General features: G+C 43.2%; 1 protein-coding gene across 2 annotated transcripts; it reads left to right on the forward strand.

Annotated features, from left to right (window-relative positions):
- On the forward strand, nt 1-12,727 carry usp46 (ubiquitin specific peptidase 46). 2 transcript variants are annotated; one of them, XM_030373206.1, is made up of 10 exons: nt 1-361; nt 2,340-2,420; nt 2,941-3,154; nt 6,054-6,292; nt 6,592-6,668; nt 7,069-7,152; nt 7,541-7,738; nt 9,881-9,959; nt 10,274-10,403; nt 10,830-12,727. In XM_030373206.1, exons 1-9 carry the CDS (start codon nt 326-328, stop codon nt 10,373-10,375), a joined length of 1,110 nt encoding a protein of 369 aa, XP_030229066.1. In that variant the 5' UTR covers nt 1-325; the 3' UTR covers nt 10,376-10,403; nt 10,830-12,727. The 2 variants fall into 2 exon arrangements, with proteins under 2 accessions (XP_030229066.1, XP_030229065.1); XM_030373205.1 differs by lacking the exon at nt 10,830-12,727 and having other exon boundaries at nt 10,274-10,666.
- Nucleotides 12,728-16,336: the final 3,609 nt, after the last annotated feature.

A 16,336-nucleotide genomic window follows, 5' to 3' on the forward strand; every position in this document is an offset into this window, starting at 1 on the left:
ACCTCCAAGCGTAGCCTAGTGCAACCCTCTGCTGTATCAACCTGCTGCAACTTCGTGCGTCCCTGACCCATTGATGCACTAATGTTTTGCCAGTTGCAAAATACGATGAACGCCCGCTAAAATTAAGACGAGTCGTTGTTAGACTCTAGTTTCTTTTTTAATTGTAGGCTTTTCTGCAACACGCTGTGCTGCGTCTCGCTGAATGCTTGGTTGTGGTCTTGGCCTCCGGTCGCGGCTGCGAATTAACTTCCATCTCTCTGCACCGCCTGCACTGTCATAATGTTTCTTTTATAAAGATGACTGTGTGGGTGACACTATAAACTAAATGACTGTCAGAAATATCGCCTCCATTTGTAATATGGTAAGTATCTGGCTGATAGCCGTTTTTACTATTGATTGCCTGCATCTTTCCTCCTCTTCGATACTAGTGATGATGATGTGGTGACACGGTTGACTTGGCTCTCTGCACCCGGCCTGTCCCGGAAGAATGCAAAATGAACAGGGTATACTTTTGGATTTTCTATCTATGTTCAGAGCAGTGGGACCCCTTGTGTTCGAGGCATGAGTGTTGCAGGGTCACTCCTGCATCGGAAACGTTATGCTATTCCATAGTATGATTTACACTGGATGTCTGCGGAGGATACAAATCGCTGCTTTTGACAGATTGGTTGTGATTACGTGACCCCTGGTGCCGCTCTGACCCAGACAGTATCTCTGTTAAACTGAGCAGGACCAGGGATGGAATGTGTTGGCATTTTAAGTGGACAATACCAGTCATTTTCCAGATGAGGCTGCCTGCTAGACGAGACGCATTATACGGCAATACAAATGTCATTGGTAGTCCTAATTATCAAACTCTGTTTGATAAAAAAATTGCAACGTCTTTGTTGTAACCATGGTTACAACACATGGCAGGCTCTTGTTGTTGTTGAACCACACGTCATGAGAAGGTCTTTCAGTGACGAGTAAGTCTGGTGGCCTGGTGGAGGAAAAGTACTAGGTTTGAATCACAATGTTTTCTACCTACATATCCGTCTCTATCCTTCCTGCTCCTTCCTGACTTGTCTATGAATTCATTGTAACTCTGGATATTGGATAAAGGTATCTGTTAAAGGATAACTTCTGATCTGTCTACCTGGACACGATTTTCCATCATTTTGGGTCTAAAAGTCAAATGCAGACAACAATAGTTGAAATCGGTTGTGTATTGACAGGTAGAGCTTCAGCCATTGCAGTCCATTCCCGGCTGCAATGTGACCCTCGTTCAAGTCTCGTTCAAGAAGAACTCTCACTCTTAAATATTGAGCTCTGTAGAGTTGAGGTTTTGCAGGAAATGTCCCTGTTGTCAGACACTGATAACAATCTAAGCATGTCAGTGGCAAACACAAGCACTTTTAGAGGTGGTACATTGACAGGGCACGATGCCCCAATCATGAGAGGGTTGCAATGGCACAAGCGCTTGTACTCGCGGAAAATGATGTCCAATTTAATATCCCAAAGTTATCCTTCAAAATGACTTGTAACACGCAGACCATAATCCTGTAAACAGGGAAACCAAAACATGTGTGGACAGTCGGTAGATTAAATTCCACTAATTAATGGGATTTCTGGCCTATTACAGAGCTTTAAATGAATCAAATCCCTAAAGCGAAAGATATAATTGTTATTTCAAGTTAAACTATTATATCATACATCTGGTAACATTGTTATTAAAATAGATATTGCACATGCTTACATAACTGATTACAATATGTTACACTTTGCCCCGACACATTTGTCCCTTGTGAAGCATCAAAGACAAGCAAAGACCAAAGTGCCATTAGCCAATAGTCCATTTAAGTTGGTTTGGCATTTTTTGTGAATATTCTTTTGTGATTTAATTAACTGACAGACCATAAAAGACGAGCCCACCGTTGCTACGCGAGATGTTTCTCTTCAGTCTCACGGACAATCATGTCTTTAGTCAATTGCTGAAATTGGTCAGAATTTGATTTGAGCATGGCTGACCTAGATTCTAGTTTGTGATGCTTCTTAGAACCGTTTTTTTGGTTTTGAGTTGAATGTACAATTGGCTGCATTCACAAAAGATCTTGCATCTAATTAAGTGATTTAGCAAATTGGCTAAACAATAAATTTAGCCCTCCAGTCGATACAACTAAGGATTAACACATTGGTTATGTGTAGGTTTTATAATCTAAGGATGGTCAAGTTTACTGTATTTTGGTTTAGACATGAGTTTATTTGACAGTTAACAGTTAGATGTATGCTATTTTAAAGGCAGTTTTGTTATTAGGAACAGCTGTTTTATCCTTGGTCCTCTGTTTCCTGTTTCCTCTCAGGGCACCAATGCCTCTGCTCTGGAGAAAGACATCGGCCCTGAGCAGTTCCCAGTCAACGAACACTACTTCGGATTGGTCAATGTAACTCTCAGGCTAACCCAATTGGTTACCATTTTAGTTCTTCCTCCATAATAGCTAACAAGTTTAAACTGTACTGATCATATGCACATGAGAGAACAACGAATAGAAGTCATTCTTGGAAATTAAATCATTGAGTTCCTTCCATGCCTCCTCAACTGTGCAACACAACAAATGACAATACAATATACAGATTAACGTTAAGGCTGCATTTAGCAATATTGGCGAGAGTTTTGATTAGATTGTATTTTGACTGGGTCTCATGCTTCTAAAGCATTTAGATATATAACAATGATCTATAACTATAAAATATGCTGGAGAACCATGAGACTAAATTAAAGCACTATTACATCGAGACAAAGTGGGGCAGCAATATTGCTGATTGCAGCTTTAACAAAAAAGTTATAAATTAATAATTATATGAATAGATCAAACAGGTGTCACTAACGCTCACTCCTTCTCCTTGTTCTGTCCCACTCTGCCGTAAACGCTCACTCCTCCTTGTTCTGTCCCACTCTTTCAGTTTGGGAACACATGCTACTGCAACTCTGTGCTGCAGGCCTTGTATTCGTGCCGGCCGTTCCGGGAGAACGTCCTGGCGTACAAGGCCCAGCAGAAGAAAAGGGAGAACCTGCTCACCTGCCTGGCCGACCTTTTCCACAGCATCGCCACCCAGAAGAAGAAGGTCGGGGTCATACCCCCCAAGAAGTTCATCTCACGCCTCCGCAAGGAGAACGGTGAGGAGCACATCACTCCTTGTTTGACCTCCTTTATAGCTGCTGTTGGCTGGTGTGTGTATGATTTGGGCCAGTTTTGTTTTTTTAAATGGTGGGTCGTGACTCGTGACCAGTGTTGGAACTAGGGCTGGGCGATATGGGCCAAAATGAATATCTCGATATTTTTTTACTATATCTCGATACACGATATATATCTCGATACATTTTGAATCTCCTCTAGAGCACATCATAAATGCTCGATTCAACCATGTCTGGCATAATGTTACGTCAGTAATAATTCTAGTATTCCTGAAATATAAGTCTGCAGATTACATGAAACAACACATTGTTTAAACTCATTAGTGCTTTGTATTGGAACAATTTAGAACTTGCACATAAGAAAAGGAAAATCACAGCAAGTTAGATTTACCAACACAGCATTTATTCAAACCGTTAATTATTTATTAACTGTTTGCATAATAATTATTATATATACACTGCCAGACGACGGATCCAATGCTATTCTTTTTCAAAACCAAATCCTCCGTTTCCATCCTTTTTTCTCTCTCTCGTTGTTCTCACTCACCGGTCGGAGGTACACACACCTACAGCAGCGCGCCGTCCAGACTACGTCACACACGTAGACACGCGCGTCCATGAGAATCTCGCGGACTCGCAACGGGGGGAGTGAGTGTGTTTGTGCCATTGCATGTCTTTACCTTTTGTGGAAGAGGGAGAGACGTCGGAGGCGCACAGAGCTTTTGGGCGTGATATTATACAATTATATTATATTATATACTATTATTTAGAGAGCTCCGGGAGTCGCAAACGGCAACAATCACTTTCTCCTCCATGCTGCAGTTCACCCCGGACTGCACTGCACTGAGTTTGACGGTTGAACGCTGATTGGCTGTTTACGTTACACATGTCACTCAGTGACCACGCTGTTGAATGCTGATTGGCTGTCATCACGAGAAATTTAAATACATTTCAACTTTGTCGCGCCACAAATCCTCGTGAACGCGCTCGCCTGTGCACAGCGAAAGTGTGGCGCGACAAATCAAAACTTGTTGCCGGTTTTCCCTCGCAAAGAATTCGCCCGATACGCGTCTACGTTCACCTTATATGGGATTTTGTCGCCCCGTCGCGTTTGGTGTGAACGCACAATGAGTATGCCGGCGGCGGCAAAAAGAAACAGATTACGTGCCAATTTGTATTCGATGTTCGCGACAGGGGCATTTTATACATCCCCTGGAGAACATCTCGCGATACATCGCATATATTCGATATATCGCCCAGCCCTAGTTGGAACATTACTTTTAAATGTAAATGTAAATCCTTGATTTCACCAATCTTCAATGAAACTGAATCAAATAATGGAACGTCATTTCGGGACATCCATTTTCTAGGATTTTAAAAAGCACTCTCCATTTAACAAAGTGATGTGGCTATTTCTCAAGTTTGTGTTGCTACTTTGGAGAATGGGACGACTCGCCGGTCTTGCCGCCTTTCAAACAGCCGGCTTGGGTTTGTGTGTGGGAGTTCTTGTATAGTGAGAGTAATGCTATACAGGTGTATTGTAAACCATAGAGGTATATCGACGCTTTCAAAGTTCAAGAAAAGCTTTAGCTAAGCACATAACAATCCTGTTAATTTCATAATAACAATAAGAAGCTTTTCAAGTTAATTGATGAATGCGGCAGATATGTGAGTTACACCGGAACTTGTGTACCTACTCGATATACTAAAGGGTTTGTTGGGCTCTTCTGAATTATGCGAGCCATGCCCTACATTTCCGGCCGGTTTTCAGAAGGCTGTGAAGCCCATCCGGCATTTGGCACACTGACATGGTGTTGGTTCATGCAGTTCAACTAGATTTTAATTGGATTCCTTCCATCCTGTTTTAAAGCGGTACTTTCTATAGTAAATGTGACGCCGTCGGTGTGAATGTGATGTGAAAGGTGTGGTGGGGGCTGGGTGGTGTGTGTGTGTGTGTGTGTGTGTGCGTGTGCGTGCGTGCGTGGGGGGGGGGGGGGGGGGGGGTGGTGGTAGCTAAGGCAACCTTGAGTTTAGCAGATTCTTCCAAAGTGAGTTTATGTGAATGAACAATGCCATGTCTGTATCGACTCTAGTCTCGCACTCTCGCTCTGGCTCTCACCTCTCTTTTTTTGTCTCTTCCCCATGTGTCTCTCCATCCTTATTATTCTCTTCTTTGTTCTCTTTCATGTCTATCTCTCCAACACTATCACACAAACTCTCCTTCTCAAATCTCTTTTTTAAAAACACTACAGAATAATCAACCTGCTTTTGCGCCTGATTTCCCCATTCCCATTTTGGTCAGGAAAACCCAGATTTGTCGATGGTTTTGCTATTGCCCCATTATCCTTTGGTGTGGGGGTATGTTAACAGTGTTTTTTACCGATACGGTAACCGATTTGAAGTCGCAAATATTAAACGGTTAATAAACGTCAGTATTTACAATCCGAGAAGGACGACAGCCAAGGACACAGGCAAGTGATTGTCATGTGGGTGCTTGTCATGTGGGAATGACGATAGCCAATTAAGTAAAGTAATCCTAGCAAAAGCCTTGGCGCCACCTCCAATACACATTGCAATGTGTACGTTTTTTTCGAGTTTTCTGGTGTGGAAAACACTGTATCCACACACTGAACGGCAAAACAGTTAAATGTATCTTAATCTATTGTTAGGTGGGTGGTGGCTCATGTTTTCTACTTTTGAAAAACCGTCTAGTGTATTCTCAGCGTCAAGCTGTCCTTTCTATTGTTAATGTGACGCTGTCGAAAACATACGCCTTTCAAAGAATTAATCAAGGACTATATCTATAAAATAATGTTCGGCATTCGCTTTCCTCTGCGCCATTCCTCCTGTTCGATTAAATTTGCTCTGTCTCCCCCTGCAGACCTGTTTGATAACTACATGCAACAGGACGCACACGAGTTCCTCAACTACCTGCTGAACACGGTGGCTGACATCCTGCAGGACGAGAAGAAGCAGGAGAAACAAAACGGACGCCTGAAAAACAACGGAACACCCGTCGCCACGGAGACCGAGCCTGAGAACAAGACGGAGCCGACATGGGTGCACGACATCTTCCAAGGAACGTTGACCAATGAGACACGCTGCCTGAACTGTGAGACTGTGAGTGTCGGTCTCCTCTCTTCTCCTCTTTCCTGTTCTTTCATTTCATCGTCCCCTCATATTTCATCCTCTTTCCGTTCATCGCCCTTCTTCTAATCTCCTCTTTCTTCTAATTTTCTTTCCTTGCATCTCAGACGCTTTCCTTCTCATTCTTGTCATCCTTATCCTCCTGTTCCTTTAGATCCCTCTTGCTGCTTCTCCTTCATCGTCCCTCTCTCCTCACCTCCCCTCTCCTAAATCAGTCCTCATGTGGTCCAAGAAAGACCTGTCTTACTGATCTCATATCTCTCTGTCTACAGGTTAGCAGCAAAGATGAGGACTTTTTGGATCTTTCTGTGGATGTGGAGCAGAATACGTCAATAACCCACTGTCTCAGGTAATTTACTCACCTGTTTGGGGTAGACACCTCACTTCTCTCAGGTAGACACCTCACCAGTCTCAGGTAGACCCTCACCTGTCTCAGCTAGAACCTAACCTGTCTCAGGTAGACTCTTCACCAGTCTCAGCTAGACCCTCACCTGTCTCAGGTAGACACTTCACCTGTCTCAGGTAGACACTTCATCTGTGTCAATTAAACATCTCACCTGTCTCAGGTTAACGCCTCACCTTTCTGAGGTAGACCCCTCATCTGTGTCATTTAAACACCTCACCTGTCTCAGTTAAACGCCCACCGTTCTGAGGTAGACCCCCACTTTTCTCAGTGGATGTCATTGTGATTTGATTGGCGTGATTTGATTGGCGTGACTGACCAAGCCTCCTGTGGTTCTCTCCTGCAGGGACTTCAGTAACACGGAGACCCTGTGCAGTGAGTACAAGTACTACTGTGAGACATGCTGCAGCAAACAGGAAGCCCAGAAACGGTCAGTTACAAACATGTCATGAAAAGAATTACCAGAAAAAGATAATTTTGGTCAGCAACCTTGTTTTGCTAACAATGAACTTCTATCAAATAAATGAGGCTTACATTAAGAGTTTTTTCGACATTCTTCTAATTGTGATGTAGAAAACAGTGACCTGGGAAATAGGATGCTAGATTCCCGGCAAGGAGTGAGCACTAGGGCGCTAAGACTGACGTGTAGCTAAAATTCTAGAATGCTAGTAGCTAACCATAAATCGCAGCATGGAATCAGGTTATCATGTTCGCATCCTCGGAGTCTGCAGCACTCCCTGCCATTCGCTGTTTCACACGACGTGTAGAGTAGCAATTAGTGCCCTCCTCATCCATCACGCTCTGCGCGCTGTCCCCAGGATGCGTGTGAAGCGGCTGCCCATGATCCTGGCGCTGCACCTGAAGAGGTTTAAGTACATGGAGCAGCTGCACCGCTACACCAAGCTGTCCTACCGCGTCGTTTTCCCGCTGGAGCTGCGCCTCTTCAACACGTCCGGAGACGCCGTTAACCTGGACCGCATGTACGACCTGGTGGCTGTTGTGGTGCACTGCGGCAGGTAAAGCATCGCTCCTGTTCAGGCTCCGCTTGCTTGTCTGAGCAATCATGTCACTAATCGTTGGTTTTGGTTTTGGGTTTGAATTGTTCTTCGATATTATTTTGTTTAGTGGGCGATATGACGATATATATCGTGTGATGATATAAAAATGTCTATCGTTTCATATTATCCTCTATCGTTTATATCGTCTGGTCGCAAATCACACTCTTTACGGTAATATTTTACGTCATTTGGACGACGCTTTACATTCTTCCACACGGCACATGAAGGGAACACAAACAAATATGGAGGAGAGTGAACGTGACAATTCTGAATAGGAGAAGGACTCCCACGACCAGCCAAGACAAAGTGAGCTCGTGCCTAAAAGAGGGGCTAAGAAATAGGCCTTTCCATGTGGTCATTTTATATAAACTACCGTAATTTTCGGACTATAAGACGCGCCTTTTTTCCCATTTTTGGAACGCAACAACAGCTGTTCGCTTTCACGGGGAAAAACGAAGGAACTTCAACCTACTTAGGCCTACTAATTAACGTTCAAAAGCTATTAAATCTTCAACAAAATATGCAGATACTGTCAAAATCGGTTCCAGGGAGTATATAAGGATTATTAATGTTGTTTTTGATGGTGTTTTTTTCTGGAACGAGTATTCGAATATTCGCTCGGAAAAACCAACGAGTATTCAAAGCCTGAAAATTGCATTCGGGCCAGCCCTAATGGTAATTAAACATTAAAACACCTGCGGTTTATAGTCCAGTGCGGTTTATATATGTACACATCATTCAATTTAGCTGCTGCGGCTTAAACTCTGGTGCCCCTTATAGTGCGGAAAATACGGTATTTATTCATTGAATTTACAGAAAATGTGCTATATCGTGATATATATCGTTTTGTTATCGGGATTTATTACACGGGTCTATGATATTTTGGTCATATCGCCCAGCCCTAGCCTTTTTAGGCTTTGTCAGCATCGGCTTATATTATTCTGTGAATATAGGACCAGGATCGTACAAAGTTCTGACATCCAAGTTGTACTAGAATAGTGGTGGAAAAAATATCTTGCTATTGATCCCAGAGGGGATGTCATGGCATTGTACTTAAAAGTGTTTCAAGTAGCCATTGCATTGTTCGGAACAGGCTGGCTTGGTAACTCGGGGGATGAGTTGAAACCCAACTTGTAGCGGACTTCGTGTGTGTGTGTGTGTGTGTGTGTGTGTGTGTGTGTGTGTGTGTGTGTGTGTGTGTGTGTGTGTGTGTGTGTGTGTGTGTGTGTGTGTGTGTGTGTGTGTGTGTGTGTGTGTGTGTGTGTGTGTGTGCGCGTTTGCGTGCGTGCGTGTGTGCGTGCGTGGCCCTTCTGAAGAACAGGAAAAGATTTGAGATTGTATCCTCAGTTACCCTCCCTTCCTTAATGGTCCACTTCAGAGGGGCTAAATTAGTCCTGGTCTTTTTTTAACTCCTATTTACCCATATCTATTATAACAGCTGGCTATTGCTAACAAAAACAGCTGATGGCATTGTGCTATTTCTTTTGTCCATTAAACGATTCATAAATTTTGTTTACCACCGAGGTTAAGGCTGCGAATGGTTTAGCGTGTGGGTGTTTTGCAGTGAGTGTGTCTGTGTGTGTGTGGAAATGTTTATTTAAACAGTGATGTGTGTTATTGCTGAGTAGCAGTGGGTTACCATAAAGGGTTGTTTTCAGCTGTTACTTAGCTTGAGTATGTCTTTTTGGAGGCTTGTTGATCGATCGTGGTTTTAGGGCAGTGTGTTGGTGTGTAATTTGTTGTTGTGTATTGGTGTTGTTTTAAGGCAAACTTTGTCTGTTGTTGTGTGCATAGTAGCAATGCCGTAACTTGTTTTACTATTTTGTCGCAAGAAAGCGTGTGTGTGTGTGTGTGTGTGTGTGTGTGTGTGTGTGTGTGTGTGTGTGTGTGTGTGTGTGTGTGTGTGTGTGTGTGTGTGTGTGTGTGTGTGTGTGTGTGTGTGTGTGTGTGTGTGTGTGTGGTAACTATGACTTGGCGTGTGTGCGGGTGTGTTTGCTTCGCGGCACTAAGTCATCGTGTGGCTAGGTTTCCCAGCAGTCAGGTAGCGTTCTGTGGGTGTGTATCGATGGATCCGGTTGTCTGACACACATCTGTCCCCAGCGGCCCTAACCGAGGCCACTACATCACCATCGTGAAGAGCCACGGCTTTTGGCTGCTGTTTGACGACGACATTGTGGAGGTGCGTCACGTTTTATTCTCACCCACCGTTCACCCACGCCTCCATCACAGACGTAGACGGTGCCCACAGCTCTCATCATTAACAGTGGCTTCTCTCTCCCTCTTTACCTCTCTCACCATCTATCTTATACTATCTACCTCCACTAAACACTATCATGTCTCTGTCTTATATTCTCTCTATTATCTACCCATCTTTCTCTGTCTGTTTCTCAACCTCTCTCTCTCCATCTCTCCCAACGTCTCTCTCTCTCTCCCCACCTCTCTCTTTCTCTCCCCACCTATCTCTCTCACTCTCTCTCTTCTGCCGTGGGACAGAAAATCGATGCCCAGGCCATCGAGGAGTTCTACGGCCTCACGTCTGACATCTCCAAGAACTCTGAGTCGGGCTACATCCTGTTTTACCAGTCCAGAGAGTGAACAGTACCAGCGAGGGTTCCTTTCAACGGTTGGACCTACTTACCCTCTTTTGTTCTACTCTCTTAAGACCTGTGCCATATCTCTGTCTCTGTCTTTCTCCCTCTCTCTGTCTCTGTTTCCGTCTCTCTCTCTCTTCCCTTCTCTCCTCATCTCTTCCTTTCCTCGACATCCGGGGGAGGGATAAATGTAAGTTCAGTGACCTGCATCTGGACTGCACTTTAGAACAGGAAGGAAGAACATAAAAGGAACTGTGGAGAACTGGGACATCAAAATAATAAAATTCACATTACATTGAATATGCATCATTGTAATGAAGAAGGCTAGATGATGTCATTAATTAGCAATATGACAAACGCGCACATTCTCCCCCTGCCTCACCCGCTCTCCTCCTCCTCCTCCTCCTCCTCCTCCTCCTCCTTCTCCTCCTCCTCCTCCTCCTCCTCCTCCCACACAGGAAGTGCCCTCACCTGAGGAGTAGGAGGGAGGGGGGAGGTGACGCTGCCATTTAAACGCAAGGACAGTTGTGTAGAAAATCTCTGTTCCGGTTGATCACGTGTAGCAGGAGGGCTGTACAGTCGGTCGGTCCAACTGCAGAGATCCAGGTGTTTCCTGGACTCCCGACAGGGCTTTGGCACTGCGGTTGTCAATAGCAACACTGTCGGAAGCTGTTCCGTAACTCTGGTTAGCCGCACTGCTGAGCCTTTCACTCAAGGGCAACAACGTGTGTGTGTGTGTGTGTGTGTGTGTGTGTGTGTGTGTGTGTGTGTGTGTGTGTGTGTGTGTGTGTGTGTGTGTGTGTGTGTGTGTGTGTGTGTGTGTGTGTGTGTGTGTGTGTGTGTGGTGGTGTACATTTGATAACATTCAGTTGGATTAGATTAGTTCCGACTAAATCAGATATTTATGTTTAGCAGACATTCAGCCCTGAGCTTTCCCTGTTCCTCCAAACACCAGTCCCTGTGTAAGTTAAGTCCCTCATAGAACTTTATAAAGATGATCTAAAAAGGATATTTATTAATCTTATTTATTAGTTATTCTGTTTGAAGTGAAGACTGCTGGTTAGATGTGTGGCCCTCTGTTGAAAGGCTGTTCCGTGTCCCTGTCTATGGAGGGACCAGGTGTATCTGACACACACATCGTGGGTCTGGCCCAGTGTAAAGAGAGAAGTTTGGCTTTAATGAGTGACTTTTCGTGTGTGTGTGTGTGCATGCATGCGTGTGTGCAGGGCTACATGTGCCAGGGCTGGTAAATTGTTTCCTGTTAGTATAGAGTAGATGATAAGATGCTTTTGGAATGGGTTTATGGTGGCGGGAATTGTATTTGACTCATCTTGAAGTCAGGTTCCCAGCAGCTACATAATTGTCTTTCTTGCTCAGTCTCTCGTCCAATGTGCTCAAAATGTCATCCACAATCTTCCATCTCTCTCTTGCCTTTTATATATAATATTATATTATGTAGTATGTACAACAGTATGTGTAGTTATGTCCTCGTTGATAATTTAGTAATATTGAATGTTTGAATGATATATATTTTTTGTTGTCTTCATGACGGCAACATTTACGTGGGAAATGGGTGGTGGTGGAAGACTTCAGGGTCAGAAAATTATGGTCCTGACATGTTTCTAATTCATTCTATGCACTGAGCTCAGCTGATCTAACTAATATGTTGTGTTCCTGTCTGTCACAAATGCGCAAAATAATGCACTTGACAAAAATAAACTTTCACTTTGGGAATGTGGAAGTTGCGCCTCTGCCCACAGGAAGTGGACGGAGTGATCTCTGCTTGTTGTCTTTAATTTCATGTTGTATATCCTCCTACCTGTGAGGATAATCAACGTCCTGTCCTGCAATAGGCCCATTCAGCAATATGCTAGAGCCAGACCATGTGCTAGTGTAGTGTCTTTGTGTTCATACGACACATTTCAAGATAAGAGCGTGGTTTTTCAGGTGTAACAGCTGAAAGGCCGGTATATGTGCCAATCTATGGTCCTTAACAACTTGGCATATAAATGTGACCGTCTCCCAGAGAATTCTTTATTTTCTTTGTATAAACCAATTTATGGACATATGTGTCATGTAAAAAAAGATTGCAGAGGTAAGGAACAAAAAATATATATTTTTAAAGCTAAAAGCTAAAAAATGCAGGTGCTGGTCATGCTAGCTAGCTTTCAAAGTTGTGTGAGAAGCTGTTTCATTGAATGCTTTGTCTCACAATCTGCTGTAGTGGAGTCACCTCTCTCCAGAACTTTCTCTTTAACAGCTGGGTTGAAACCAACCGTGTGAGTGAGTGAGTTTTCATTTTTTGTGATAGACATGTGTTCTGTTCTTCCATTAAAGAGACCCTATTTTACCCTCAGGTGTGATTTTCCTTAGCAATTTCAAAAATTGTTGACGTTTCAGGTTCCCTGGGTTGGCTTGTAGCTTCCATCCACACATCCATCTTTCCTTCCATCTATCTTGCTAACCAAGTTGTAAAATAGGGACCCTTTAACTCTTTATGCACAAGCTTGTGCAGAGCCAGACAAAGCACATCCGAGGCCAATTCCTGTCTCTTTGATTTGAACGCATACATACATACATGCATACACATGCCACACTGTGTGTGTGTGTGTGTGTGTGTGTGTGTGTGTGTGTGTGTGTGATGGACTTGGAGCTTTAGCGGTTCCGTTCTCAAACAGACCTTATTTTCGGTTGTGTAACTGAAAGTGCACTTAATGAGGGATGATATAATAAATGCTTTAAGGTGTATAATCACTGTGTCAGTTTCAAGTAAGAGGTTTCCTTTGGTTACGTTTCAAATTAAAACCACTTTGTGAGCAACCTTTTTGTGTTATGGTTTCTGTCTCCCAATTTCCTTTCTTCACCATTCAACACGGTCTTTCCCGAAGTTCTTATTTGACGTCAATGCACCTTGCACTCACACACAGACTTCAAGCGTACACACATGCACTTCACAAGACAGACACTAGTTAAGTACACACACTGGGTACACCACACATACGCAGTCACAGTGGTGCAACAGTTTCTCCTTTTTCATGTTTGACGTCAGCGCTCCTTGTTCCACGCTCTCTCACTCACACACAACAAATAACACTGTTTGCTCATGCACACACTAGATAGACACACGCCGTCTAGACAGGCACAATAGACATACACTAGTTTGCACACCGAATGTACACACTACACACGTGAACACACCCATTACACAATTACTATACACTTAAACGTACATTGATGACGCACACGTACACATAATTCTACCCCATCTCAGAAATGGATGGTCTCATCGTTTATTAAAGGTTCTCTGTGTGAGTGCTCTGTGCAGCATAGAGATAGCCCACCACAGAAGGAGGTACCAATATCTATTCAGTAAGATGGATAAGAAAAAAGATTCCACTCAGGCGGCAGACAATTACTCCCCAAGCAATGGTCTGTTTTTTCATTTCCCATTACTCCTGAGAATCCTTCCGGAAGACACACTGTAATTGTTCATTTACTTTGTTGTAGCATATCTGTGTGCATTCAGGACCTTAGTTCACCTGTAACAGTTATCACACTTGTGTTACTCCCGCACTACTCCAACCATGTTTGAACAGGTTCACGTGACCTAACATCTTTGGTCAAAACGAACACACACACACACACACACACACACACACACACACACACACACACACACACACACACACACACACACACACACACACACCAGGCGGATTACTCAGCACCCCACTTTCCCTCCATTATCTTTTAGGCATAGTATAAAATAAACACCACAGCATGAGAAAAATGCGCGTAATTGCAGTAATTATCTGATGAATTAGCTCATCACTGCCAATGCCTTTAGCTAAATGGGGACAATGGTATATGCGTCAGATGAAATAATTGTAAAAAAATACCGCATGTGCGATCGTGTAAGTGGCGAATTCCTAAATGCATCACATTCTAGACTGCGTAGCGTAGGCATACAAAATGTATCAAATACATGGTCATTAGAAGAAAAGGTCCGATGAAATGCTCTGGAAGAAGCATAAGAGCATTTCTTTATGAGGAGGGTCTACCTTGCAATACTTGAGAGAAAGCATATTACGCAAGGTGACTTCGCCTGCAGGCTATTGATTACTTTACTAAGAATAATGGAAGCTTCACTTTTATAAACGGGAGAGACTTAGGCCAGGGGTGGTCAGGTCTACGATGTTGTTCCGTCATAGACTACACGGTAACAAATTGGAACCGCCGCAGCAGGTAGCCTCGAACACGACGCTGACAAGCGATGCGCCTTCTGAGAATCCCTTGACCCCCTGCGGACCGCCATCAACACACGCATGACCGTGCATCTTGGCTCCAAGAAGCCACCGATTTTTATATAATAAGTGTCCCAGAGGGGAACCATTTAAAACGAAAACACAAGTTTGGGGACATACAAAATGTCGGGGTTGCTTTTTGAAAGAATTTCCTGATGATATAATGCTCCTCGCAGGCAAGCCTATGAGTAATGTGGGCCTATTGTCAGACCACCATTCAAGAAGCTCACATAACGTCTACTAAATGGGAGACCTTGATCAAACATGGAGTTGTTATTCAATACAGGCACACACATGTTTACAGAAATATCTCTATCTGTCCTTCTCAGGGTTTATCCTTGGTAATTAAGTGAGTTTTCCATGTTCTTCTGGGTGCAATGGATTGGGGGCTGTTGTATAATGTGGCCTAATAATTGACAATGCACATCGACACAAGTCAATTTGCCAGATTGAGAAGACCAAACAGCAGAAAAAATTAACAATATGTAAACAGCATGGATGTTTAAATCATGGATGAATATTTGTATTTGAGACTATAACTGTGATTAAGGGCTATACAATTCGAATGGACTTGCCAAAACAGAGAAGAGTTATTCTCAGCCTTGATTTATTGCGTTGGATGTTTCACAGTGAATCACAGTCCACTTGAATTGGATAAACGACCCGGGTGGCGGATCTAGAAACCAAACAGGCCTATTACCTGCTTGTTTTATCTAGGCCTATGGTTAGTTGTTTAGAAAGTATTGGGTAAAGGTGCTCCACACACAATCCTTAAACATTAGTCAAGGTTATAATTAGTCCTTTAATGGGAAAGGACATCAACAGACTCAGGAGCGCTATTTATATTAAGTGCTGCCTAAAAATAACCTCTAGATGTAAAGGCCTTTGAGAGAGGAAAAGGGGAGGAGGGATCTGTATAAGTTCAAATAAAATAATAAGCCTAGGCTACACCACAAAGGTTTTGCGTTTAGGCTCTATTTCTAAATTCAATCAAGTTTTTGAAAAAATAGAGGTTGGCTGATATTCATGATTCTAATTAAAGCAAAACTCCTTTGGTCTCTTGATTTGATATATAAAAGTTACGGAAGTTTTCATTGCACATTCTGCGGTCTTGGCATGATAAAGTTTGTGAACCCCGAATAATTGCCGGTGTCTACCGCCATCTAGAGGCTTGTGGTTGTAATACTATGAAATTCAGCAAATCCATCGCACCAACCAAGTTTTCCGGTCTGCCTGTCTCTCCATCCTGTTATTATGAGGGCATGTTTAAAAGTTGAGGTCGAGAGTGATGTTGCGTCAGTCCCTGCTGTCTGCTCGCCTTATTCTTGGATAAATAAAGGTTTATTACTTTGTTATATGACTATTTTATTTATGAGGAGAAACCATTCTGTTCTGTTTCATATAGGGAAAAAGTCTCCAAAATATCCACTATAAGAGGTATATAAGGGCTGTACATTGTTTATTTGAGTGTTTCATAAAAGGAAAGAAGGGAGGTTATAATTTGAGTATTATTGTAGTATAGTAGTATGCATACATAGTATGCACTACGTTTACATCTACAGAAGAGAATGTACTATTTGTGTAATCTATAATATTGTCCCTGTGAACCTGAGGGCTGTGTTGTCTGGAGCCTTGTGCTCCTGGTAGGGTCTCTCATGGCA

Source organism: Gadus morhua, chromosome 12 (assembly GCF_902167405.1).
Source record: "Gadus morhua chromosome 12, gadMor3.0, whole genome shotgun sequence".
Taxonomy (NCBI): domain Eukaryota; kingdom Metazoa; phylum Chordata; class Actinopteri; order Gadiformes; family Gadidae; genus Gadus; species Gadus morhua.